Source organism: Heloderma suspectum, chromosome 2 (assembly GCF_057233095.1).
Source record: "Heloderma suspectum isolate Gila_16-S chromosome 2, 16-S_ref, whole genome shotgun sequence".
Lineage (NCBI taxonomy): Eukaryota > Metazoa > Chordata > Lepidosauria > Squamata > Helodermatidae > Heloderma > Heloderma suspectum.
In genome coordinates this window covers 231,549,709-231,576,509 of record NC_139459.1, presented here as the reverse complement: position 1 = coordinate 231,576,509, position 26,801 = coordinate 231,549,709, and the positions used below count along the sequence as shown (strand labels likewise).

The 26,801-nt window shown below is 44.1% G+C and overlaps 1 protein-coding gene across 1 annotated transcript in view; it reads left to right on the top strand.

Annotated features, from left to right (window-relative positions):
* The window catches only part of DNAH9 (dynein axonemal heavy chain 9), a 293,377-nt gene that overhangs the window by 44,221 nt on the left and 222,355 nt on the right, over positions 1-26,801 (top strand). The window contains exons 19-28 of the mRNA XM_084838397.1: positions 3,431-3,597; positions 5,958-6,828; positions 7,801-7,931; positions 8,467-8,593; positions 11,342-11,494; positions 12,502-12,627; positions 14,895-15,134; positions 15,981-16,141; positions 22,303-22,459; positions 23,531-23,635. Coding sequence (XP_084694523.1) covers positions 3,431-3,597; positions 5,958-6,828; positions 7,801-7,931; positions 8,467-8,593; positions 11,342-11,494; positions 12,502-12,627; positions 14,895-15,134; positions 15,981-16,141; positions 22,303-22,459; positions 23,531-23,635 — 2,238 coding nt within the window. The remainder of the gene's footprint in view (positions 1-3,430; positions 3,598-5,957; positions 6,829-7,800; positions 7,932-8,466; positions 8,594-11,341; positions 11,495-12,501; positions 12,628-14,894; positions 15,135-15,980; positions 16,142-22,302; positions 22,460-23,530; positions 23,636-26,801) is intronic.

Here is a 26,801-nt window from a genome sequence, read left to right as displayed (position 1 = left end):
AAAACCATAGCTTTGATTATGCGGACCTTTGTCGGCAAGGTGATGTCTCTGCTTCTTACTATGCTGTCTAGGTTTGCCATAGCTTTCCTCCCCAGGAGCAAGCGTCTTTTAATTTCATGGCTACAGTCACCATCTGCGGTGATCTTGGAGCCCAAGAAAGTAAAATCTGTCACTGCTTCCATTTCTTCCCCTTCTATATGCCAGGAAGTGATAGGGCCAGATGACATGATCTTAGTTTTTTTAATGTTGAGTTTCAAACCAGCTTTTGCACTCTCCTCTTTCACCCTCAACAAGAGGCTCTTGAGATCCTCTTCGCTTTCTGCCATTAGGGTGGTATCGTCTGCATATCGGAGGTTGTTGATAATTCTCCCAGCAATCTTAATTCCGACCTCTGATTCATCCAATCCGGCATTTCTCATGATGTACTCTGCATATAAGTTAAATAAGCAGGGTGACAATATGCAGCCTTGTCGTACTCCTTTCCCAATTTTGAACCAATCGGTTGTTCCATGTCTGGTTCTTACTGTTGCTTCTTGACCCTCGTACAGGTTTCTCAGGAGACAGGTAAGGTGGTCTGGTACTCCCATCACTTTAAGAATTTGCCACAGTTTGTTGTGATCCACACAATCAAAGGCTTTAGCATAGTCAATGAAGCAGAAATAGACGTTTTTCTGGAATTCTCTTGCTTTCTCCATGATGCAGCAAATGTTGGCGATTTGATCTCTAGTTCCTCTGCCTCTTCTAAACCCAGCTTGTACTTCCGGTAGTTCTCGGTTCGCATACTGCTGAAGCCTAGCTTGTAGGATTTTGAGCATCACCTTGCTGGCATGTGAAATGAGCGCAATTGTGCGGTAGTTTGAACACTCTTTGGCGTTGCCCTTCTTTGGAATTGGAATGTAAACTGACCTTTTCCAGTCTTGTGGCCACTGTTGAGTGTTCCAGATTTGTTGGCATATTGAATGCAGCACTTTAACAGCATCATCTTTTAGGATTTTAAATAGCTCAGCTGGAATACTGTCATCTCCGCTAGCTTTGTTGTTACTAATGCTTCCTAAGGCCCACTTGGCTTCACTCTCTAGGATGTCCGGCTCAAGTTCAGTGACTGCACTATCATGGCTATCAGGGACATTCAGATCTTTCCTGTATAGTTCTTCTGTGTATTCTTGCCACCTCTTCTTAATCTCATCTGCTTCTGTTAGGTCCCTGCCTTCTTTGTCCTTTATCATGCCCGTCTTTGCACAAAACGTTCCCTTGAGATCTCCAATTTTCTTGAAGAGATCTCTAGTCTTTCCCATTCTGTTGTTTTCCTCGATTTCTTTGCATTGTTCATTTAAGAAGGCCTTCTTGTCTCTCCTTGCTATTCTCTGGAACTCTGCATTCAGTTGGGTATATCTTCCCCTTTCTCCCTTGCTTTTCGCTTCCCTTCTTTCGTGAGCTACTTGTAAAGCCTCATCAGACAGCCACTTGGCTTTCTTGCATTTCTTTTTCTTTGGGACGGATTTCGTTGCTGCCTCCTGAACAATGTTACGGACCTCCGTCCATAGTTCCTCAGGCACTCTGTCTATCAGGTCTAATCCCTGAAATCTATTCCTCACCTCCACTGTATATTCATCAGGGATATGATTTAGGTCATACCTGAACGGTTTAGTGGTTTTCCCGACGTTCTTCAATTTAAGCCGAAATTTTGCAAGAAGCAGCTCATGATCTGAGCCACAGTCAGCTCCAGGTCTTGTTTTGACTGACTGTATGGAGCTTCTCCATCTTTGGCTGCAAAGGACATAATCAATCTGATTTCGATTTTGACCATCTGGTGACGTCCATGTGTAGAGTCGCCTCTTGTGCTGTTGGAAAAGAGTGTTTGCTATGATCAGTATGTTCTCTTGGCAAAACTCTATTAGCTTTTGTCCTGCTTCATTTTGTACACCAAGGCCATGCCTGCCTGTTATCCCGGTGATTTCTTGACTTCCTACTTTAGCATTCCAATCCCCTATGATGAAGAGGACATCTTTTTTTGGTGTTAGTTCTAGAAGGTGTTGCAGGTCTTCATAGAACCGATCAACCTCAGCTTCTTCGGCCTCAGTGGTTGGGGCATAGACTTGAATTACTGTGATGTTGAATGGTTTGCCTTGGATTCGTACTGAGATCATTCTATCATTTTTAAGATTGTACCCCAGTACTGCTTTTCCCACCCTTTTGTTGACTATGAGTGCTACTCCATTTCTTCTAAGGGATTCTTGCCCACAATATGATGGTCACCTGAATTAAATTCGCCCATGCCTGTCCATTTTAGTTCGCTGATTCCCAAGATGTCGATGTTCAATCTTGCCATCTCCTGTTTGACCACCTCCAGTTTACCTTGATTCATTGATCTGACATTCCAGGTTCCTAAACAATATTGTTCTTTACAGCATCGGATTTTCTTTTCACCACCAGACACATCCACAGCTGAGTGTCCTTTCGGGTTTGGCCCAGCCGCTTCACTCTTTCTGGCGCTACTTGGAAATACCCTCTGCTCTTCCCCAGTAGCATATTGGACACCTTCCGACCTGAGGGGCTCATCTTCTGGCGTCATATCTTTTAGCCTTGTGATACGTTCCATGGGGTTTTCTTGGCAAGAATACTGGAGTGGGTTGCCATTTCCTTCTCCAGTGGACCACATTTTGTCAGAACTCTCTGCCATGACCTGTCCGTCCTGGGTGGCCCTGCACGGCATAGCTTATGGCTTCACTGAGTTACGCAAGCCCCTTCGCCACAACAAGGCAGTGATCCATGAAGGGGAAAGCAAACTTGCTTGGAAGCAAATCCCATTGAAATCAGTGGGATTTACTTCTGAGAAACATGGCTAGAAATGTTTTAACTTTTCAACTTGCAGTTAACGACCCCTTGATTTTCTTGCACTTGAACTACTGAAATGCTAAAGTTTAAGTGTTTTTGAGATGCTTTTCACATATTTTGTAGACACGCTGCTGATTTGTAGAGTAGGCTGGATATTTTTATCCAGTATTCTTTTTGAAACACCTCCTTTCTCCTAGTTGCAATCTAACTTCTTTTATGGAGTTTGGGATCCAGAAGCTTTAGTTGTAGTGTATAGGGAACACAGTGATGGCATCCACCTTCCTCCAGTAATATTGCTAAACAAGTCCTTTGGGCTACTGATACATGTCCTATGTCTCCCCAAACTGGTGGAGCAAGGGAAGAAACAATCTCTAATTAGGAAAATGTCTAATTAGCAAGGGATAATGATGCTAATTTATATCCTGGCAAAATAGTTATTATGGTCATGCTGTTGCAAACAAAAAAACCTGGTGTGTTTCTTCAGCTTGTACACTATACTGAGGCTGGATGCACATTAGGTCAAGTTGAGACTACTCTGCCAGCATCTTGTTTTGTTTGTTTTGTTTGTTTTGTTTTGTTCTCATTTTGCTTCCAGGAGCTGCCAGAAAAATGGAACAACGTGAAGAAACTGGCAATAACCGTGAAGCAGCATGTGGCACCACTGCAGGCCAATGAAGTGACGGTTCTTCGCAAGAAGTGTGCTGTGTTTGATGTGGAGCAGCACAAATTCAGAGAGAGATTTCGCCAAGAGGCACCATTCAGGTTGGGCAGATAACGGATGTTATCAAGAGGAGGAGGGCTTGCGTATTTTATTTATTTATTTATTTTCATCTATGTAAAATATTTCTGTACTTCCTTTCTGGAAAAACCAATAAAGGCGGTTTACAAAACAAAAAGAAAACAAAGAATCACAAAAGACATAACAAAACCTTTAAATAACTTAAAAAACTATAACAACAATTTAAAAAAGCCAAATTAAAAAGATTTGTCTTGACCCCCTTCCTGAATGTAGAGAAAGTGGGGACCAGTCACAACTCCACAGGGAATGCATTCCAGAATTTGGGAGCAATATGGGAAAGAAAGCGCTTTCCCATGTGCCTGACAAGCAAGCCTCTGTACGCGAGGGGGTCTTCAAAAGGGCCTTTCCTGCTGATCTTAGTAACCAAGCAGGTTCATAGCGACATAGCTGCTCCCTCAGATAGCTAGGCCCTATGGCATTTAGTGTTACCTTGTGGTAGCATTTACTTACCTACTAAAGGAAGATAAAATCGGCTGAATAACAAAGGCCACTTACTCTTAACCTGGCTGTTGCCTGCATTGGCATCACTATCCTACTATAACACCTCCTGTGCCCTCAGTGCCAAACTGCTGGCAGAGGTACGACAATCCCTTTTTCTATAGTTCCATCAAAGTCTTCATAGGGCGAATATGTGTGTGTATATTTGAGCCCCTTGCACAGATGGAGGTGAGGCTTAACTGCGTGGTTTGCACCCAACACTAAGTTCACAAGTGTAACGCACTGTTGGTCAAAGGATGATTTCCCGGGACTGGCCTTGGCCTTTCCCCTGTCAGGAGCGCCCTAGCGGTCTCTTTCAGTCTACTCCAATAGCCAACTCAAGACACAGACGAAAGGATTATTTTCAAGGCTTTAATCCTTTTACAACTTAATGACTCTTTCAGATGCTAATCACCAGCGACTAAGCAATGAACAGCAGAGTAGCCTATGCTCCGGGTTAGGCAGTTGGTCCCCGTTTGAAGGAGAATCACTTGCAGACCCTGAACTTATGGGCTAGGGAGAGTTCCTCCCTCTTTCCTTTGGGTCCACGGGACGCGACCACTGCTTGTGCGCCAAATGGGCGCTATGCCTCCTTTCCGCACCCTCCATCGCTCGTCGCTCCCTGCATCTGCGTCGAGAGTCTAGCAAGCCCCCCTCCCGCACTCTCTCACTGCCTGGGTCACTATCTATCTCAGGAATGCTGGCAGGAGGAATCTCTGCCAGCTGCTGTGCCTGTGAGGGATGAGCGGGCTCCTCTCCCACGGATTGCTGTTCCTCCTCAGAATCAGAACTGCTCTGGGGTTCTATGGGCTCAGTTTCCACCCTGACATCCCCCACCTGAAGTGAAAATACTACATTGGTGCTATCGCCTGAGTTTGGCTGTCTGCTCTTCTCTACCTCTGAAGTCAGGTTCCTTCTCACCCCTTTGTTCTGGGTCGAGCTCCACACAGTAATGTTACTGTCAGGGTGGACACTGAGCCCATAGAATCTCAGAGTAGTTCTGATTCTGAGGAAGAGGAGTCGCTCCTGGGAGAGGAGTGCGCTCCTCTTTCCCAGGGCCAACAGCTGAGGGAGATTCCTCCCACCAGCATTCCTAGCTTAGATAGCAGTCCTGGGAGTGACAGAGCGCGGGAAGCAGACTTGATGGACGCGCGACGCCGACGCAGAGAGCGGCGCCAAATGGAGGGCGCGGAAAGGAGGCGTAGTGCCCGGTTGGCGTGCAAACAATGGCTGCGCCCAGAGGATCCAAGGGAAAAGGGGAGGGACTCTCCCTAGTCCTTAAGTTCAGGGGTCTGCCAGTAATTCCCTCTCAAACGGGGACCAACTGTTCCAACTTAGGGCATAGGTACTCTGCTGCTTATATCTAGTCACTAACAGTAGAGTTGTTAAGTTGTAAAGGAGGAATAAAGCTTTGAAAAGAATCTATTTGTCTGTGTCTGGACTTGGCTACTGGATTAGACTGAGAGAGGCCTCTAAGGAGCCCTTGACAGTTACATTCTGAGAGAGACTCTTCTCTACAGTATGTCATTTTTATAGAAAGCTTTCCGTCCTGAGGACTGAGAAGCATGGCTTTTTTTTTAAATGATTCTAAAATTATTTTGAATAGGTGTACCTGATGAGTAGGAGTGGAAAGGGCAGGTGCATCAGGACTTGAAAATTTGAGAAAGGCTAATTTCAGAGATTAATCTTTCCTCTCTTTACAATTTGCAGCTGGGCATGCCTTGTATTTTTATTTCCATTTCATTGCACACCTACTTATTAGTGTTTGGAGATCCAGTGTATTTATAGCAGGTGGCGAGGGAGAAATACAGCCATGATTAAAAGGAATTTAACATTTTCTTCCTAGGTTTGATGCAACAAATCCCTACCAAATGCTGGATGCATCCCACACAGAGCTTAAGCAAATGGAAGTTACCATGGCCTCAATTTATGAATCAGCTGATTTGTTTGAAGTCAATGTTCCAGACTACAAGCAGCTCAGGAAGTGCCGAAAGGAAGTGTGTATTCTTAAAGAACTCTGGGATATGATCTCCATAGTGACTTCTAGCATTAATGACTGGGAGACTACCAAGTGGAGAGGTATTAATGTTGAAAACATGGAATTGGAGTGCAAAAAATTTGCCAAAGACATTCGGAGCCTGGATAAAGAAATGAGGGCCTGGGATGCTTTCTCTGGGTTGGACAACAGAGTAAAAAACATCCTGACATCATTGCGGGCGGTGTCAGAACTACAGAATCCTGCCATCCGGGAGAGGCATTGGAACCAACTGATGCAAGCAACAGGTGTGCAGTTCACAATGGATGCAGACACCACTCTGGCAGACTTACTCAGACTCAACTTGCATAACTTTGAGGATGAGGTTCGGAGCATTGTGGACAAAGCCATTAAAGAAATGAGCATGGAGAAGGTTGTGAAAGAACTGAAGACAACCTGGGCCAGCATGGAATTCCAGTATGAACCTCACCCTCGTACAAATGTCCCACTGCTGAAATCAGATGAAGAACTGATTGAGACCCTCGAAGACAACCAAGTCCAGCTGCAGAATTTGATGACATCCAAGTACATTGCTTTCTTCTTAGAGGAAGTGTCTTTCTGGCAGAGGAAGCTGTCTACGGCGGACTCTGTAATTTCCATCTGGTTTGAAGTTCAGCAGACCTGGTCTCACTTAGAAAGCATATTCATTGGATCAGAAGATATTCGGGCACAACTTCCTGAGGTAAAAAAAAGAAATGCTGTTTCCTTTCCATGGGGAAACCCTGGTGTGATCCTTCATCATCCAGAGAGCAGTAACGTGTGGGAGGCTGCTGTTCTTTGAGTCCTGCGTATTCACTTCTATAATTACTCAAGGTACCTCATGGCACTGGCTTCCAAGACATGCCCAATAAACTGGAATTACAGATTTGGCTGTGCTGGCTAGGGAAATGGGAGTTGTAGTCTAACACATCTGGAGAGCATTGGGTTGAGGAAGGCTCCTCTAGAGCTGCGTGTTGACCTGCTGCCGTTGATTGGTTTAGGGAAATCCACATTACAGGCTTAAACTGGTTTGCTGGAATCCTAGCGTTTTAGATCTGCATGGAGTCCATGGATTGCAAACACAGAAGTCTTTGCATTTCACTAAACTAAAATACCCAGGAATCAGATTCTTTGGGGGAAGCAATGACGGATAAAGTGGTATAAAGCTAAAATAAGTATGTACCATAGATCAGGGGTAGGCAACCTGGCGCCCTTCAGATGTTTTGAGCTACACCTCCAGTCAGCCCAGCCAGCATGGCCAATGGTCAGGAATTATGGGAGTTATAATCCAAAACACCTGAAGGACACCATGTTGCCTCTCCCTTGTATAGATAGTCCTGCTAGGTAAAGTAGTGAGAGTGAAGGATGCAAGTATACCAAGGGGGCTGAGCTCTGCAGAAATCCCCTTTGCTACTGTGAAATGACTGATGCAGGAAGCCTTCTGCTAAATGGATGTCCATCACCCACCTTGCACCCTCTAGGATAGTGCCAGGGAGCATATATAATGTTATGGTGCTCTCTGTACCCATAGGGATGGGAGGGGGGTACCTTCTACCCATGCAACACATCCTCCTACTCTCTCCTGCTACACTTTCTGCTCAGAGGTTTTGGATAGGGAAAATGAAGGAGCACTTCTGGGATTGTGAGGGAAGAACCCCTGTCTTGTCATTTATAGGATTCCAAACGCTTTGAGGGAATTGATATTGATTTTAAGGAGCTGGCCCATGATGCTGAAAAAACCTCAAATGTAGTGGAGGCCACCAACAAGGCTGGTCTTTATGAGCAACTGGAAGATATTCAAAACAGGTGGGTGAGACATACACACCTGAATCTTGTGCAGTGCTATTTCTGGTTAAGGTGCCTTTACTTGCTGTGTGTTCTTTGAGTTCCTTCTACTGTTATATACTGCTGAGTCTGGTTTTAGGCAATGGTAAATGTTTATAAGAACCATTTTCTTACAAGACTTAAAAGAGTCTTTTAAGAGCCATGTTCAGAACATTCAGGGCTGTTTCACACATTATGTTCTTAAATCATGCAGTTAAAACATTAAGTATACTGTAAAAATATAGTGGGTTTTCAAAAAATGCATTTTTTCAGTTGTGTGTGTATTAAAAGTAGACATGCTGGGAATCAGGGATTGGCTGTAGCTCCCCACTGAACACATGGCGGAAAACGCATACTTGTAACGTGTGATGCGATTCTAAAAATTTCCAAAATAATGGGTTAGCAAGAGAAACTAAACGCTACTTGGTAAGTGTGTGTGTGTTTTGTTTTTTCTTAGATTTCTACATATGTATGTTTATTTTGTCTGTGTGTGCTATTTTGTGATTGATTTTGTCAGATTGTCTTTGTGTGAAAAAGCTTTGGCTGAGTACTTGGACACTAAGCGGCTGGCCTTTCCCAGATTTTACTTTATTTCCTCTGCTGATTTATTGGATATTCTTTCAAATGGCACCAACCCACAGCTGGTAAGACACCTCAATTCCTTTTCTAGTTATAAAAATGGCTTTTTTGTAAAATGCACTTGATTCCGTTCCTAGACACTTGCTGTAGAAAGAAGGCACTGTTCTTTCAGTGCTGTGACATTGACCATAAATCTTTCCTTTCAAGAAGCGTTATGTTTTTGAATCACCACTAGGTGGCAGCCTGTACACCTTGTACTCTTGTCTTCATAGAACTCTTATTACATCTAGTCAGCATATACTTTTCACAAAAGGGAGAGGGAAAGGGCTTACGTGGGTGTAAGGGCGCTTTCAGATGAAGGATTGTGGGGGAGACAGGGGGTGTTAGGCACCGTGATTCAATAGCCTAATTTCTGCAAGAGGGGCTGTGCTGTAGGGTGGCCAGCTGTGAAAGAGGACAGGGCTCCTGCACCTTTAACTGTTGTGTAGAAGAGAGAATTTCAGCAGGTATAGCCTGTGTGACAAGCTACATCTGCTGAAATTCCTGCTCCTACACAATTATTAAAGGTGCAGGAGCCCTGTGTCTTTTGCATCTGGCTACCCTACCACTGAGTTGATCCCCCAGTTGTTTGCCGTTAGTCCAGCACAGCAGAGTCCAAAACAGCAACTATTCTGCAATTCTCTCCCCACTTATTGGTACCTCTTAGTTATGGTACCTTCCTCCACTCCATCGAGATTAGTCCTGTGGCTGGGAAAAGATTCTGCGTGGACAAAGGGTAAAAAAGCAACAACCATTCTTTATAGGGTGTTAACCCCACCCCACCCAACAGCCCTCAGAACTCAAATTGTCTTTAAAAGAAGGAACATGATTCATTTTCTTTTTTCTTTTTTTCAAAACCACCAAATCCAAATTTTCCACTCTGCTTCTAGTGCCTAATGTGCTGTTTTTATTTTCTTTCTTTGGTTGAGATCCTGCTTCTAAAGTAGGTTTGCTTTGGGAGGCAGAAATAGTGGGCAAGTCCCATTCACACATTCATGAGAAGTGCCTTACATGCTTCCAAGGGCATTCTTGGGCATTTTGGCACGCTCGACAAATCTGAGTAACGCTGGTCCTCTGCCTTTTTTTCCTCCCCTGCTGTATGCTGCTGGGGATAGTTGCCTCTGTACCTGTCAGTACTGGTCATGAACTTTCTTTCACCATCTTTTTTGTAATCATATGCAGAGCATGCATAGTAAGAATCCATGTTGGAAGTTGCAGCAGGGCTTAGAGGTGGTAGGAACTCCAGTGGTGCTATCCATGCTTCATGCCACTGTTGATGGCGGCCAGCACAAATGGAATAGTAGGGTCAGCTCTGGCTCCTTCCCCCAATGTGAACAATGCCCACAACTTCATATTTCAGACTGGGGGAGTCGAGTATCAACTTTTTTCAAGCAGGATGAGCTGGTAATGTGGGTTGGAGTCTCAAGGGTTTTTCTTAAATCATAAGAAGAGCCCTGCTGGATGAGACCGAGGTTCCATCTAGTCCAGCTTTCTGTTCACACAGTGGCCAACCAGCTTCCCTGGGAAACCCACAAGTAAGACATGAGTGTAATAGTGCTGTCCCTCCAATTCTATCTAGTAAGAATTGGAACTTGATATTGTAGAACAGGGGTGGGAAACTTGTTGGGGTCCTCCAGATGCTGTTGGACTCCAACTCCCATCAGCTTCAGCCAGCATGGTCAATAGTCAGGCATGATTGGACTTGGAGTCCAACAATATCTGGAATGTTCCAACAGGTTCCCTACCCCTGCTATAGGGTGTCCAGCAAGTGTTGTCTGTGTTTGGATGCCAGATGTTCAGGAAAAGTGTTAGTTGCTTGTCAAAATATATATTTTGTGATGGGGGAAGGATGGCGAAGACAGTGAAATGTAGCCATCTCTCTTACACATTCCTACCCACCAATACCATAGGAGCTTACATACTTCTATCCAGAGGTCTATATACCTGTTTTGTTTCCTAATAAACCTCTTGATTTCAAGCTAATGTGACCTTTATGTAACTAATTGCTTTTGCACTCACAGAAAGTAAAAAGAAAAAGAGACGGCATTGATTTCTTCCAGTGCAGAATGCTTCTCACCTATTCATTGGGCTCAGAACTTCACATTTGATCAATGCCTCAAAACACAGTAGAAGACATGGGAAACTCAAAGAAAAATAGTGCCTTGAAAGGCTCACTGGTATAAGAAGGAATTCTTTGAGCTGTGTCTGTTATTCCTATTTAAAGCAATTTGCTGTAAAATCAAAATAAATGTCAAGCAGAATCAAATATGGATAAACCTGTGGCCTTTCCATTGTTGTCTCTGAGCTCTGTCTGCTGATTCCAGGAGGAGGATTAAATACACAACAATTTTATCTTAGTGGGCCCAGTATTGAACTTGCAATGATTTAAGTGCAATTGAAAGCTTTAGGGGACCAGTTGGTGGAGAATGAGAAGGCTTTATATACAGTTTATCAAATGGAAGGTGGGATGTTTTGTACATAAAAGAAGCTTTATTTCAGGTTTGCAGAGAGCTGGTTCTGTAAGCTGCTGAATGCCAATTATGGCTGCTGGGCATTTCACAAAATTTAGATCTCTGAAAGAAAGAGCATAAGCTATGAACAATCAGATACAAATGGAAGCTATCTTTCTCTTTGATTCAGGGGTCTGACAACACTACTATTATTTGAGGTAATAGCAGAGGATGGGGGCTCATGGTATCCTAACGGGAACCCCTTCTTCCAGACTGCAGAATGGGAAAGTGTTGTTTTGTGCTCAGCCGTAGTTCATTTTGCAGGTTCAGCGCCATCTTTCAAAACTCTTTGACAATATGGCCAAGATGAAATTCCAGGTGGATTCTGACCAAAATCCGACCAAGCTGGGCTTAGGGATGTACAGTAAAGAAGAGGAATATGTTGCTTTTAGCGAACCATGTGACTGCAGTGGGCAGGTGAGGTCATGTCAAGAAACCCTGTTGCTTCTATGAATGAGATAGGTTGGGTATAATAGTACAGTAAATGTAGCGGAAAATACATGCAAACTTTAAAAGAGTTGTAAAAGGAAGTGTTTTTGAGATGACAATCAGGCTAGCATTGGAAACAGCATACAAACAGCTATTTTAAAACTCAACCTTGTTTTTACTGGACTATAAGCTATTTAGATCAGCCTTCTTCAACCTGGTACCCTCCAGATGTTTTGGACTTCATCTTCCATCAGCCCCCGACAGCATGGCCAATAGCTGGGAATGCTGGGAATGGTAGTCCAAAACATATGGAAGGCAGCAGATGGGGTAAGGCTGATTTAGGGGTTTACAAGACAATATCAGGAAGCTCTGGCGTGGGCTGGTCCATTAAGTCACGAAGAGTCGGAAGCGACTGACCGAATAAACAACAAACAAGACAATATCAGTGCTTTGATTTGGGCCCAGAAGGCTATAGGAGGCTGTTTCTGGACTCTTGAGTGTGCATGCAGGAACTCATCCTCATTTTTGCACTGATAATAGCACTGTTGACATGTCCTTCCTCGGTGACTTCTGCCCAGCCCAGTTTTCCTATTCAGTGCTTAGAATAGCATAAGATTATCCTAATATTTCTCCCACAAAAAAAATACTCTGAAGGAAAAGGGATATAGCAACTTCTTGGCTTTTATTTTCTGTATACTTGTATAGTTGTTATAAAGGTGCTGCTCACAAAGGGGATACAACTTCTTAACAGCCTGTGCAATTACTACTTGATAATTACTTTAACCCCCAAAGGTTATAGGATGTGGATGTTCGCTGGTGTGAATTTGATAGCAAGAGGGGAAGGTTGGTCCAGTCCCAGGTGTGCAGCAATGCATGGGTTTTCTGTTAGTGACATTGGGCAATAAAATCCTTCTATAGTTCCAGGGAGGAAAGAGGAGCCATCTCCAGGCAGAGTAATATCGATGGGAAATGCCCAGTTTCTTTTTCTCCTGTAGGTGGAGAGCTGGCTGAACCGTGTGTTGGACCGCATGCGGGCCACTGTGAGACATGAGATGACTGAGGCTGTGATGGCTTATGAGGAAAAGGCCAGGGAACAGTGGCTTTTTGACTACCCTGCACAGGTACCACCCTGTTTCTTCTCCTCTTGAATGATCTACAGTATACAGGGTGCTTCTGGGGGAAATCCTGTTCACTGTCTAATCCCGAACATCTCCCACCTCTGTTACATGTGGCTGGTCTTCTGGGATATGACCAGCAGTAGTCCTTCTCTGAAGATCAGTGGGGCTGCTTATGAAGAGTTGGTGCCCATGTATCTTTGCTGCCTCTGATCGTTACTATCAATGTCTTGCTCGACATTGGTCTGAGTGCTGGAGTTCAGAGATCAAGAGCAGCCCAATGGATCACTGTGAAGCAGAGTCCAATGAAGGTGATGGAAAATGACGCTTCTGTAGTATTAACAGATCTCTAGCACATGAGCCTTGCTAAGGAGAATCAGAGGTATGCATAACTCAGAACTTTGGGAAGTGGATAAGAAATGCGATGCCAAGCCCTGGAAGAAAAAAAAGACCAACAATAAAGCATTAACATTAAAAGTTTTGAAAGGTTTTTCAAACTACAGTCTTATGCCACCCACCCCCACCCCAAGGAACAACACAGTCCTAATCTGTGCTAGTGATTGAGAGAGAAATCCTATATGACAGCGCTCTTAAAAAATCACCCAGAATATTGTTACCACTCTGTAGTGTGAGGAATAATTCACATCGGCTACATACCATGTTCTATCTTACATACTCTTGGAAAAACCCCACCCAAGGGGGAATATTTATTCTAGTCCATACTGCTGGGTCCAGGTTTTTGAGGTCACTTGGGCAAGTCACTCCATGGGCCCCCTCCCTGAGCGAGTCTGCCTTCCCACAGCCATTCTCACCAGCTGCGCTTCCTCCTCCTCCTCTCTCTCATCACTGCTGCCATGTGCTTCCTTGACAGGCAGAGAGCCAGGGAGCAAGCAGGCGGTGGCATCCGCTGCTCCTTCTCGCCATGTCTGTTGTCTGGGCCAGAGAGAGGAGGGTGAACAAGCGGGTTGCAATGGGAAAGAGGAGCAGCCGGTCCAGAGGGCTCTTGTCAATGGGCCCCTGCTGGGGTGCGGGTCCTTGGAAGATGCCCACCCATGCCTGCCGTTGTTGCTGGCCCTGCTACTCCACATCAGGAATTCAAAAGTCTCTGAGGTATCCAGTAACTTGAGTAAAAGTAGTGTGGGCACAATCCAGTTCCTGCGCAGTTTCCCCCCTACAAACGCTGGCTCCAGTTTAATAGCTCTTGAGCCAGGTCAGTGCTTTAAGAATTAGGCTGCCAGTGACTGAAGATTATCAGATGGTTTTACAGCTCAGAGGGTTTTTGTTTTTCTTCTAAAAAGAAAAGAAAAGCCATTTTCTCCAAGCCCCTAATAAATAGAAGCTTTGGAGGAAATGACTTTTCTTTTTATAATATATTGAGCAGAGGTTGTTTTTCTAGTCCTGCAATCTAAATTTGATTTAGATTTTGGACACTGGAAAAATGTCTGTTGGTTCTTTTTCGTTTTTTAGAAGTATGGAAAAATATTTCACCTATTTCACCTATTCTGCCTTTTTTCATGTTTAAATAATTGCACCCTCCTGATGATTTACTTCAAACTACAGTATTTGTTAACTTCCCCTTTCTATTCTTTGACATATAAGTGGCAATAACTCTGCTCCTCATGCTACTTATGCACATTTTTAATGGCTTCTCATAGATTACCTGACACAGGTGGCCAGCGGGGGCTATTGTTGGGATCAGCAATGTTTAAATTCCAGCTTTTTTATGCCCTGACTGCTTGATCTTTTGTGACTGTAACCTTGTGGCAGGGATGGTCTTTGAGACATCTTTTACTTTGGGGTAATTGCTCTTTATCTTCTGACTCTCCTCCTGCTGTGGATATTTTATTTGATGATTTGTCACCCTTTGGGAACATTTGCCCATCATTAAATTGGGAAAAACTGGTTATCATTGGAGAGGATGTAGTCCTGAGTAAAGGCAGGTTATCCCAGATGAACTGGGGAAAGTTTCTGAAGTATCTCTGGGCTTATTCAACAGTAGCATTTTACCACAATGGCAGAATACTCATGCAGCAGTACTTAAGTAAAACTTCAGTGTACAACATCTACGTAGCCCTTCCAGGAATTGCCTGTGAATAGGATCTCCCACTCACAGATATTCCCTTAAAATATGTGTCATTTGCATTCTGACATGTTTTCCATGTATTTCTTCATGGATATTCTTCTATGAAAGAAAAAAGAATCACACCGGCCACCCCCCACCCTCCATTATTGCTGACTTTGCAAAGGTTACTGAGTTGTTCTCCCTTTCCAAGGTGGCGCTCACCTGTACCCAGATTTGGTGGACCACAGAGGTTGGGATTGCCTTTGCCAGGCTGGAAGAAGGCTATGAGAATGCCATGAAGGAGTACTACAAGAAGCAGGTGACCCAGCTGAACACCCTCATCACCATGCTCATTGGACAGCTCTCCAAGGGCGACAGGCAGAAGATCATGACCATCTGCACCATTGATGTGCATGCTCGGGATGTGGTGGCCAAGATGATCGCTCAAAAGGTTTGCTGCACAATACCGCCACCGGCATCTTGTCCATACTATTCCTCTTGAGATAATTGCAGCCTCCTTTTTGAGGAAGTTCGGATTTGCTAGGGAAAATGAGTAGCTGGTAAACCAGCAGTGGCATGGCTTCCAAGGGACCCTTGCCTTGAACCTGACCTTACATACATCCCAACTCATGGGTTCTTGGGGCCAGTTTTGTCAATTATAAAACTGCTGAAGTTAAGATGGTGATAGGCTGATGTTGTTCTGGAAAGGTTGGGAGCTACATTTTTACCAGGCTCCTACCACCTGAGTAGACCCTCCCACTTGAGAGAGGAATTTCTTGGTGACTACTCCCAGGATCTGGAACTCCTTGCCAAAGGTCCATCTAGCCCAGTCTCTGAGGCAAAGGCTTTTTTATTTAGCCAGGCCTTTGGCCCATAAGCTGACTTGTAAATATGTTGAAATCAGTTTTAACTGGCTGTTAATGGTTTTTTATGCTTTACCTGCCTTGGTTTTATGTTTTATTTTGTATTTTATTGTTGTTTTATTTCATTGTTATACTGTTGTTGTGAGCTGCCTTGACCACCATTTGGTGGAAAGGCAGGATTAATCATCATCACCATCATCAGTAAAAATAAATGATGATGATAAAAAGCATGATACAGAAATTTAAATTACCTCACATCTGGGTAATGTTAACTGTCAATAGCCAGAAAAGAGAAGTAAGTCATACAGGATGTCTAGCAGTCATGCAGACTTCTCAAGTGGAAATTTTTTTGGGAGAAGGGAACATTTGAAGGCCAAGATCCAGAGAGCAGTATCAGGCATACCCAAGGGATTTTCTGCTCTGTGCTCTTGAAGGTGGACAATGCACAAGTGTTCCTTTGGCTGTCACAACTACGGCACAGGTGGGCAGATGAGGAGAAGCACTGTTTTGCAAACATTTGTGATGCCCAGTTCCTATACTCCTATGAATACCTTGGGAACACACCACGCCTGGTCATCACTCCTTTGACAGACAGGTAGGTGGAAGGATTCACATGAGAGAAGGTGGCACTCATGAAGTAACTTAGCTTGGCAGATTGTTGCAGAATCTGCTTTTCCTTTTGCAGAAATGTGCTATTTCTGACATGCAGTTGGTATTGTAGGTCCAGTAATTCATAGGGAGGGGGTTTAGTTCAGTTCCAGTGACCTTCTAGGAAGAGGAGCAATTGCAGGAGAACACAGCACACTTTTTGATTTTGGAGTAGGGTTTCCATGCTATGGGGCCTTAAAGAAGTCACCCATACGACTTCTATACACTGAAAATCCAAGCTGCTTCCAGAGGCCCCTTTCTGGAGTTGTTTATACAAAAAATGTTTGTCAGCATTTCAGATCTTAAAACTGGACAGAACCCTGTAGCTGATCTGGCTGTAGGGAGCCCACTATGTTCCTAGAATCATAGAATACAATCATAGAATAGTAGGGGTGGAAGGGGCCTACAAGGCCATCGAGTCCAATCCCCTGCTCAATGCAGGAATCCAAGTCAGAGCATCCCCAACAGATGGCTGTCCAGCCTTGTCTTGAATGCCTCCAGTGAGGGAGAGCCCACCACCTCCCTGGGTAATTGGTTCCATTGTCCTATCGCTCTAACAGTCAGGAAGCTTTTCTTGATGTTCAGCTGGAATCTGGCTTCCTGTAACTTGAATCCAGTATTCCATGTCCTGCACTCTGGGATGATCGAGAAGAGATGCTGGCCGCCTCTCTGACAACCTTTCAAGTACTTGAAGAACGCTATCATATCTCCCCTCAGTCTTCTCTTCTCAAGGCTAAACATGCCCAGTTCTTTCAGTCTCTCCTCATAGGGCTTTGTTTCCAGTCCCCTGATCATCTTTGTTGCCCTCCTCTGAACCCTCTCCAGTTTGTCTGCATCCTTCTTAAAGTGTGGTGCCCAGAACTGGACCCAGTACTCCAGGTGAGGCCTAACCAGTGCTGAGTAGAGGGGAACTAGTACTTCCCGGGATTTGGCAGCTATGCTTCTATTAATGCAGCCCAAAAGAGCATTTGCCTTTTTTTCAGCCACATCACATTGTTGGCTCATATTCAGCTTGTGATCGACAACAATTCCAAGATCCTTCTCACTTGTCGTGTTGTTGAACCACGTATCCCCCATCTTGTAACTGTGCATTTGGTTTCTTTTTCCTAGGTGCAGAACTTAGCATTGATCCCTATTAAATGTCATTCTGTTGTTTTCTGCCCAGCGCTCCAGTCTATCCAGATCACTTTTAATTTTGTTTCTGTCTTCCAAAGTATTAGCTATCCTGCCCAATTTTGTATCGTCTGCAAATTTGATCAGCATTCCCTGTACCTCCTCCTCCAAGTCATTAATAAAAATGTTGAAGAGCATTGGGCCCAGAATTGAGCCCTGTGGTACCTACTCGTTACCTTTCCCCAGTTTGAGAAGGTCCCATTGATAAGCACTCTTGGAGTGCGATTCTGTAGCCAACTGTGGATCCACCGGATCGTTGTTTCATCTAGCCCACTTTGAGCTAGTTTGCTCATCAGGATATCATGGGGCACTTTGTCGAAAGCTTTGCTGAAGTCGAGGTATATGATGTCTACAGCATTCCCATGGTCCACAAGGGAGGTTACTTGATCAAAAAATGAGATCAGATTCGTCTGGCAGGACTTGTTTTTGACAAATCCATGTTGGCTTCGAGTAATCACTGCATTGTTTTCAAGGTGCTTCCAGATGGATTGCTTTATCATCTGCTCCAGAATTTTCCCTGGGATTGATGTCAGACTGACTGGTCTGTAGTTCCCAGGTTCCTCCTTTTTGCCCTTTTTGAAGATAGGGACAACATTAGCCCCCTCCAGTCATCTGGCACTTCCCCTGTCCTCCATGGTTTCTCAAAGAGAATAGACAGCGGTTCTGAGAGTTCTTCTGCCAGTTCCTTTATGACTCTAGGATGCAGTTCATCTGGCCCTGGAGATTTGAACTCATTCAAAGTAATGAGGTGTTCCTTGACCATATGCCTATCGATCTCAAGCCGCAATCCTGCCCCTTCAGCCTGTACTTCACCTTTGCCAGGGGGGTCGTAGACTCTCTTTTGGGAGAAGACTGAGCCAAAGTAGGAATTGAGCACCTCTGCCTTTTCTTTGTCATCTGTTATCGTTTTGCCATCCTTATTTAATAGATGAACCACCATTTCTTTCTTCTGCCTTTTACTATGCACATAGCTGAAGAAAGCCTTTTTTTTTGCTTTTAGCATCCCTTGCAAACCTCAGCTCGTTCTCAGCTTTAGCCTTCCTGACACCATCCCTGCAATTCTGTGCTACCTGCCTGTACTCTTCCTTTGTTACTTGGCCTTCTTTCCACTTCCTATATATGTCCTTTTTTTGTTTTCAGGTCATCCCTAAGCTTTCTGTGAAGCCACATTGGCTTCTTCTGTTGTCTTCCACCTTTTCTTCTTGTTGGAATTGTTTGTGATTGTGCCTTGAGAATTTCCTTTTTTAAAAGCTCCCACCCATCTTGGACTCCTTTTCTCATTAGCGTCGCTTGCCATGGGACCTTACTGATAATTTTTCTGAGTTTATTAAAATCAGCTTTCCTAAAATCCAGGGTATGCGTTTGACTACACTTGGCTTTTGCTTCCCTTAGAACCAAGAACTCAAGTACAACATGGTCGCTTTCCCCCAGAGTTCCTTTAACTGCTACTTTATCCACTAAGTCATCTCTGTTGGTTAGGATCAAGTCAAGGATAGCCGATCCTCTAGTTCCTTCCTCTACTTTCTGTAGGAGGAAGTTATCCGCCACACAAGTCAGGAATTGCCTGGAGGGGCCATGTTTTGCAGAATTTGTCTCCCAACAAATATCGGGGAAATTGAAGTCCCCCATTACTACTACATCATGCTTCCTTAAAACATTGGCTATTTGCTTTTCAAAAGTTTCATCCTTGTCTTCTCCTTGATTGGGTGGCCGGTAGTAGACTCTGATCACCAGGTTCCTTTTATCCTTTGCTCCATTTATTTTGATCCAGATGCTTTCGATGGGGCTACCAAACTCATCCTCCTGTATTTCTGTGCAGAGATATGTATTTTTCACATACAGTGCAACAACACCTCCCTTTCTGTTCCTCCTGTTCTTTTTGAACAAGTTATATCCTTCAATTGCTGTATTCCAGTCATGACAGTCATCCCACCAAGTCTCAATTATACCTATCAAGTCATAATTTCCCTCCTGTATTAAAGAGTTCAAGTTCGTTCTGTTTGTTTCCCATACTCTGGGCATTAGTATATAGACATCGAAGACCATGTGCTTCATAGTCTGGCTTTCTTCCTACGCGTGTCTGAAGACTATTATTGGGCACTATCAGAGCTGTTCTCTCCGTTGCAGTGCATGCACCTACGTCCATTGTTACCCCCAACATTACATCTCCCTTCCCCGTAGGATTCAGTTTAAAGCCCTCCTGATGAAGTTCTTCATGCTGTGGCCAAACACATTCTTCCCATCCTTTGTGAGGTGCAACCTGTCCCTTGCCAACAGCCCATCTTCCAGGAAGTATAGCCCGTGGTCCCAGAATCCAAATTTCTCTTGTCGGCACCACCTTCTTAGCCAGTCATTCACCTAGAGTATTTTCATTCCCTTTCTATCCCTCTTCTAACTACTGGAAGGATGGATGAGAAACCTATCTGGGCCCCAAAGTTCTTGAGTTTCCTTCCCAAAGCTTCAAAGTCTGACATGATTTCTTCGTAGCTCCGCTTGGCAGTATCATTTGTTCCCACATGGATGAGAAGAAAGGGATACCTGTCAGTGGGCTTTATGAGTTCAGGCAACCTTTCAGTCATGTCTCTAATCTGTCCTCCCGGGAGACAACATACCTGGCAAGTCCACGGGTCTTCGCGACATACTTGGGTCTCGATCCCACGCAGCAAGGAGTCTCCTACTACTACCACTCTTCTTGTTGTTGTAGGCCTGGGTTTCATCACCTCTGTTTGACTGACCTTCAGCCTCTTGCTCACCCTCATGTAGGTTCCCCTGTGATTCTTCCTCTGCAGGCTGGCCTCCAGTCTCATCCGCAAGTACCTGGAATCGGTTCCACAGCTCCACTGCTTCCACTGGTGCAGAGTCTAGTTCTAGTTCTTCTAGTCTAGTTCTTCTTCTCCTAACTGTCACCCTTTTCCAAGGAGTATCCTCTACTCCATTTTTCTTCACCTCAGCATTTCCCGCTGCCTCATCTTGCTGTTGCTCTTCAAGCTTCTGGTCTTCCCTTTGCTGCTGTAGTTCCCCCATTCGGTCCAAGAACTCTTCGTGTTCTCTTATTCCCCGGAGGGTCGACAGTCGCTGCTCCAGTCCACTTACTTTTTCTTCCAGCAGCGTGATCAACTTGCACTTGTTGCAGGTGTAGGCCATGTTGTTCTCAGGCAAGAAAACAAACATTGCACACACCTTGCAGGTCACCACCACTGGAGAGTCCTGTCCTTCCATTGCCTCTTTTCCCTTTTTGTGTCTAGCTTTGTGATTGTTCTAGACTATCCTGTGCCTGCTCCTCTACTCAGTAGAGGTTAAAAGCAGAGTCCCACTGGTGTGGAAGTGTGTGTTACAAGGCAAATAAATGAAAAAAAGTTAGTTAAAAAATAAAATAAAATTTAAAAAATTTAAAAAATGTTAGGGGCCTCTCCCTTGACCTCCCCTGCTGAACTCCCCTAGCCAAGTCCTGTTTGCTCCCCCTGTTTGCTCACTCTGGTCGCTCGCTCTCTGGGAGCTTGCTTGCTTCTGTAGTCCCTGGACCAGCTGGAGCAGCTTGCTCTGCTCTGCTCTGCTCTGCTCAGCTGGGAGGCAGGAAACAGACTGAAGCTTCCCGCCCACTCAGCTGCTGGGAATACTCAGTCCACACACCCCCAATTCAGTTGGAGCTCTCAGAAGCACCTGGTGAGCTCACAGGCACTCAGAGGGAGAAAGGGCAGCCCCCTGGGCTTCCTGCAGCCCACTTACCTCTTAGCCTCTGTCTCCTTTGTCTCTTCTACCACTGCAACTCCCCTGGCCAAGTCCTGTTTGCTCCCCCTGTTCGCTCGCTCTGGTCGCTTGCTCTCTGGGAGCTTGCTTGCTTCTGTAGTCCCTGGACCAGCTGGAGCAGCTTGCTCTGCTCTGCTCTGTTCAGCTGGGAGGCGGGAAACAGATTGAAGCTTCCCACCCACTCAGCTGCTGGGGGTACTCAGGCCACACCCCCGCAATTCAGTTGGCGCTCTCAGAAGCACCTGGTGAGCTCACAGCCACTCAGAAGGAGAAAGGGCAGCCCCCTGGGCTTCCTGCAGCCCACTTACCTCTTAGCCTCTGTCTCCTCTGTCTCCTTTGTCTCTTCTGCCACTGCAACTCCCCTGGCCAAGTCCTGTTTGCTCCCCCTGTTCGCTCGCTCTGGTTGCTCGCTCTCTGGGAGCTTGCTTGCTTCCTGAGTGACTATTAACTAGGGGTGGGCAACTTGTGGCCCTCTAGATGTTTTGGCCTAGAAATCCCATCTGCTCTCACCATTGCCTATCCTGGCTAGGGCTGATAGGAGTTATATGCCAAAACATCCGGAGGGCTACAAGTTGCCCATCCCTGCTGTAAATGATACAGGTTGCTTTGGTTCACATTGCCGCAGCACTATCACCCATCTTATCCTAACATTCTGTGTTCAGCATGGAGTCTGCTTTGTCCCAATCCAAAGATGTGTAGGAGCCATTGGTGAATCCTGATAGGATAGGGGTGTTCAACCTCTTGCAGCCTCAGGGCTGGATTCCATTTCGGAGAAGCTCTCAAAGGCCATGTTCTAGTGGTGGGCAAGGCTGAAGGCAAAAGGGGCAGTGCCAAAACACCAAAAATGCCAACATATTTTAACTTAAAACTCTTACTGCCAGTACCTAAGCCTTAGGAGAGGCTTCTCAACCTTTAAGAATGGGGAAAACTGTGCAAAAGCCAGGAAACCCCCAAAGTATTGGTGGCTGGGGGAAAGGAGGTGGGTTCAGGGTAAGGGGGTGTGGCCATCTGGGGAACCTTGGAGGGCTGGACTGGGATCACAGAAGGGCAGTTTGGGACCCCGGGACTGAGATTTTGCACCCATGCCATAGACTTTCCTATTACTTGTTTGATTATTGGGTTGGGAGCAGACTGTGTGCATCACCAACTTTACCCCTTTCCGTTTTCCTTCTTCTTTGAACATGGAAGATGCTACATCACTCTCACCCAGTCCTTGCACCTAACTATGAGTGGGGCTCCTGCGGGGCCAGCCGGTACTGGGAAGACTGAGACCACCAAGGATCTGGGCCGAGCTCTTGGTGTCATGGTGTATGTTTTCAATTGCTCAGAGCAAATGGACTACAAGGTAATTCTTCAGAAATAGTTAAGAATAATAGCATGTCGGGAAGCATCCAGGCAGAGAGGAAGAGAGGTAGCGTACTGAAGCACTTCTTGACAAGTGACAGATTTCTTACACTGTTTCTATGTAGGAGGTTTTTTGAACAGGTAACATATTGGTATGGGGAAGATGAGAAATCTAAAATTTCATAGAAATCTAAATAATTATAGTTATTGCTACATTTGTGGGATGGGGAAGAGCTGTATTTAAGGTTCATTTTGATAAATTGCCCACACTTCACATTCTTTCTCTTTCATCCACTTTTTGGGACGCAAGTTGTATCGAAATGAATGGGAGCAGCACAAAAACATGATCGTGCTCTAGTGGATTATGGCTGTTATTTTCGGTAAAACTCAACTCATCTCTGCAATTCTTCCCTGGGAAGATTCATCCTCTATGCTCCTTTTAGTTCCATTTCCTAAATGCTGTTTACTTACTTTGCCTTACTTGGGCGACTTTATCAAGTACTTTGTTTCTAAGAAGGTGGTTCCCAAAGTTCTGAAACACTTTTAGGTTCCACCAGTGGAACTGTGACTTTGTGAGGGAGTCATTTTCAGCGTCTGACCAGGAAATAAAGCTCTCTTACCTGCTTTTGTTATATTGTTGCCTATACAAAATGCAACCAGGTAATGTACCTTCAATGCACCTGTGACTCACTGGTGGTCCTATCCTATTTTTTGGAGATCGTGCTTTAAGAGACATTTTGTTGAATTGTCTTGGTGGATCTGATTCCTTCTCATTTGATCCAAGAGAGCAACTCCAGAGTTCTTTCTTTATCTGTTTGGAGGCCAGACTGTGGTTGACCAATGCCAATAAAGTTTAAATGGGATTGTTGCACATACATAATAAAAATGTACAGTTGAGAAACTCATTCAAGTTTATTATTGCTGTCATTTGCTTCTGTCTTCAGTTCCCCGGGTCTTTAATAGATGCCTACAGAACTCCCTACATTGCTTATGAGGTTGGAAATAGATTACACGGTTTTCACTGCAACAAATTCTCTGCGTAATGTTGCTATTCTCTCTTTCTCTGTTGCAGTCTTGTGGGAACATTTACAAAGGTCTTTCCCAGACTGGTGCTTGGGGCTGTTTTGATGAGTTTAACAGAATCTCTGTTGAGGTTTTGTCAGTGGTGGCTGTGCAGGTAAGTAACAAGTTGCTCATAAATGTAATAATAAAGGCAAGGGGAAGTGTGAGCCGGGGACATGGTTTACTGTGTACCTTGAGATACTATTTTTTATTTTATTTATCTAAAATGTTTATGTTCCATTTTTCTACGATCAATATCTGAGACAGCCAAAATTTAGTAAAACTGGATTAACCATAAAATACAAATACAATCCAATGATTGAAAGTGTACATGTGAAACTCTTAAAAACTCCATTTTTTTCAGTTCTTTAGTTTTTTAAATTGTTCCTGTCTTGAGTTCACAAACAGTATTTGTAGTTAGCATATTGTTTCTATATAAAAAGACAATAACGGATGATTTTAAAAAGAGCAGCAAACAGTTAATCCACCAAATGCAAGAGTTAATGCCAATTTAATGCCTCTGGAAAGGGTTTTCTTTAAATGGGCTACCACAGAAAAAAGCCTTGCTCCTGATTGCCACCTGGATTCAGAAGAAGTGAAAGGTGCTTGGGAATTACTGGTTTCAGAATTGTTACATAAGTTGGAGATCTAATTCAGCCCTATTACGAACAAATTTCCCTTTTTAGTTCCTTTGTTTCCAGTGCTTGATAGCTTGGAGCGGGGAGATTCTGTATAGCAACTTTATCCAGTTCTCTGAGCAGAAATGCTGTAATAAATGGAGTATTTATACTGTTAAGGCTGGGGGTGCAATGACTTGTTCTAGTAGTGAGAAATGATGTTCATAGCCTAAAATTGAACATGCAGAGCTGAGATGGGAGCTGTATTTTGTACTGGAGACCCTGAGTCCACTTGTGATGGATGGATCAATCTATTCTTCATCCATGTCCGTTTTGCATGTGTTTATTCATAAATCTGTTGCATGCTTTCTCAATCTGCAAATTAAAAAAAAGTCACACAAAAATTCACTTTAGTTTTGGACATATTTGTTTCACAAAATATGCATTTTTGTATGCATTTTAAACTAAAATATACATTTTAATATACTTTTTGGTAACTTTTTGAGCCAAGGACTGTATCACAAAATTCAGGGAGTAACCGTGTTCCAATCTGTGTATTCGTTTGGCAGATGGGAATCAGTTCAGTTCACTTAAAAATGCAGACTAAACAAAATCCTCAATAATCCCTACACTTCACTCCATTCTGCAGGATCAGTGATTGTGTAGGGGGTGGTGGTGGGGCTAAGCTATTGTAGGAGCTTTGGCAAAGTTGTTGGTAACATTCATTTGTACTAAAAATGCATTGTTTACTAACTCTTCTTTACCCTTTGGTGTGGCTACTGTTGGAGAGGTGCATTTTGTTCAGTTGTTTTTGATAAAATCAGTAAGGTGAACCTGCAAGCTGTAGGATAAAGGGAAGAACAGTAACTGGTAAGCATATGATCTTGCTGTAGGGATATTCAGTAGAAATAGGGAACATACTCTGCTAGGGCAGTTGTAGCCTGGCCTCTTCTAGACAGTAGAGCACATGTTGAGGCAGTATGAATTCATATGGTAATTTTTTTACATGGCAAAGCCATCACATGTTGGCTTTTTGGTGTAGCAGTAATTCTTAAGGTGCCCTGTTTTCTGGCTCAAACTACATTTCAAAGAATTTCATGGAGATAGTGAGCTATGATATCAACATACATTCTTGAGGATGTCTTGGAACATTTACAGACTTGGGTCGCTGCTCATAGTGGTGTTCAGCAGGTTCCCAACATTTAAATTGATGAATTGGCTCCTACATTGGCTGGCTCCCTGATCCGGAGATGTGTAATGGAAAGCATTTAATAGCAGGAGCGCTCATGTAACTCCTCAAGGAAGGCTGGAACTTCCAGAATGTATCCTTATAGTGAAGTCAGCTGCCTGGGCAAAAGTACTATGGGAAAAATGCTTGTGTGGATCTGTGTAGTGATGGAATCATAGAATAGTAGGGTTGGAAGGGGCCTATAAGATGCTCAAGTCCAACCCCCTGCTCAATGCAGGAATCCAAGTCAAAGCATCTCTGACAAATGGCTGTCCAATTTCATCTTGAATGCCTCCAGTGTGGGAGAGCCCGCCACCTCCCTAGGGAATTGTTTCTGTTGTCGGTTGGTTCCGTTCCAGCCTTCCTTGTAACTTCCTTGAGGAGTTACATGAGCGCTCCTGCTATTAAATGCTTTCCATTACACATCTCCAGATCAGAGAGCTCTAACAGTAAGTTTTTCCTGATGTTTAGCCGGAATCTGGCTTCCTGTAACTTGAGCCCATTATTCCATGTCCTGCATTCTGGGATGATCAAGAAGAGATCTTGGGCTTCCTCTATGTGACAACCTTTCAAGTACTTGAAGAGTGCTACCATATCTCCCCTCAGTCTTCTCTTCTCAGGGCTAAACATGCTCAGTTCTTTTAGTCTCTCCTCATAGGGCTTTGTTTCCAGTCCCCTGATCTTCATTGCCCTCCTCTGAACCTTTTCTAGTATATCTGCATCATTCTTCAAGTGCGGTGTTCAGAACTGGACACAGTACTTAAGATGAGACCTAACCAGTGCTGAGTAGAGGGGAACTAGTATTTCACGTGATTTGGAAGCTATACTTATATTAATGCAGCCCAAAGTAGCATTTGCCTTTTTTTCAGCCACATCACATTGTTGGCTCATCTTCAGCTTGTGATCCAAGATTCTTCTCGCTTGTAGTATTGTTGCTACAATAATAATTGAACAGTGTTAAGCTTGTCAATGTGCACTCACCAGCAAAGAGCACAAAAAGTTGTATCTCATTAAAGGAGAAAGGATATACTCAGACATGGAGTCCCTAGATGAAGCAACATTTCATAACTTTTCCCCATTAGTTAGACCAGCCTTCCCCAACATTCGGCCCTCCAGATGTTTTGGAGTTCATCTCCCATCAGCTCCAGCTGCATGGCCAATGGTAATGGATGCTGGAAGTTGTAGTCTGAAACATCTGGAGGGGACTAAGTTGGAGAACTCTGGTTACTTAGACTATTGAAATAAAATTAGTTTGTTGAAATGAAATTTAAAATCCATCATCATGGTTTTAAATACAATTTGGAATGTAAATATGGAAAAAATCCATTTTTGCCAAGTTTTTTGTAAAGTGTGAGTGTCGTGGAATTATAATTAATTATTTGTGTTTGAAGACAGCCAATTAATACGGAGATTAAGCTAATAAAAATGGTGTTGAT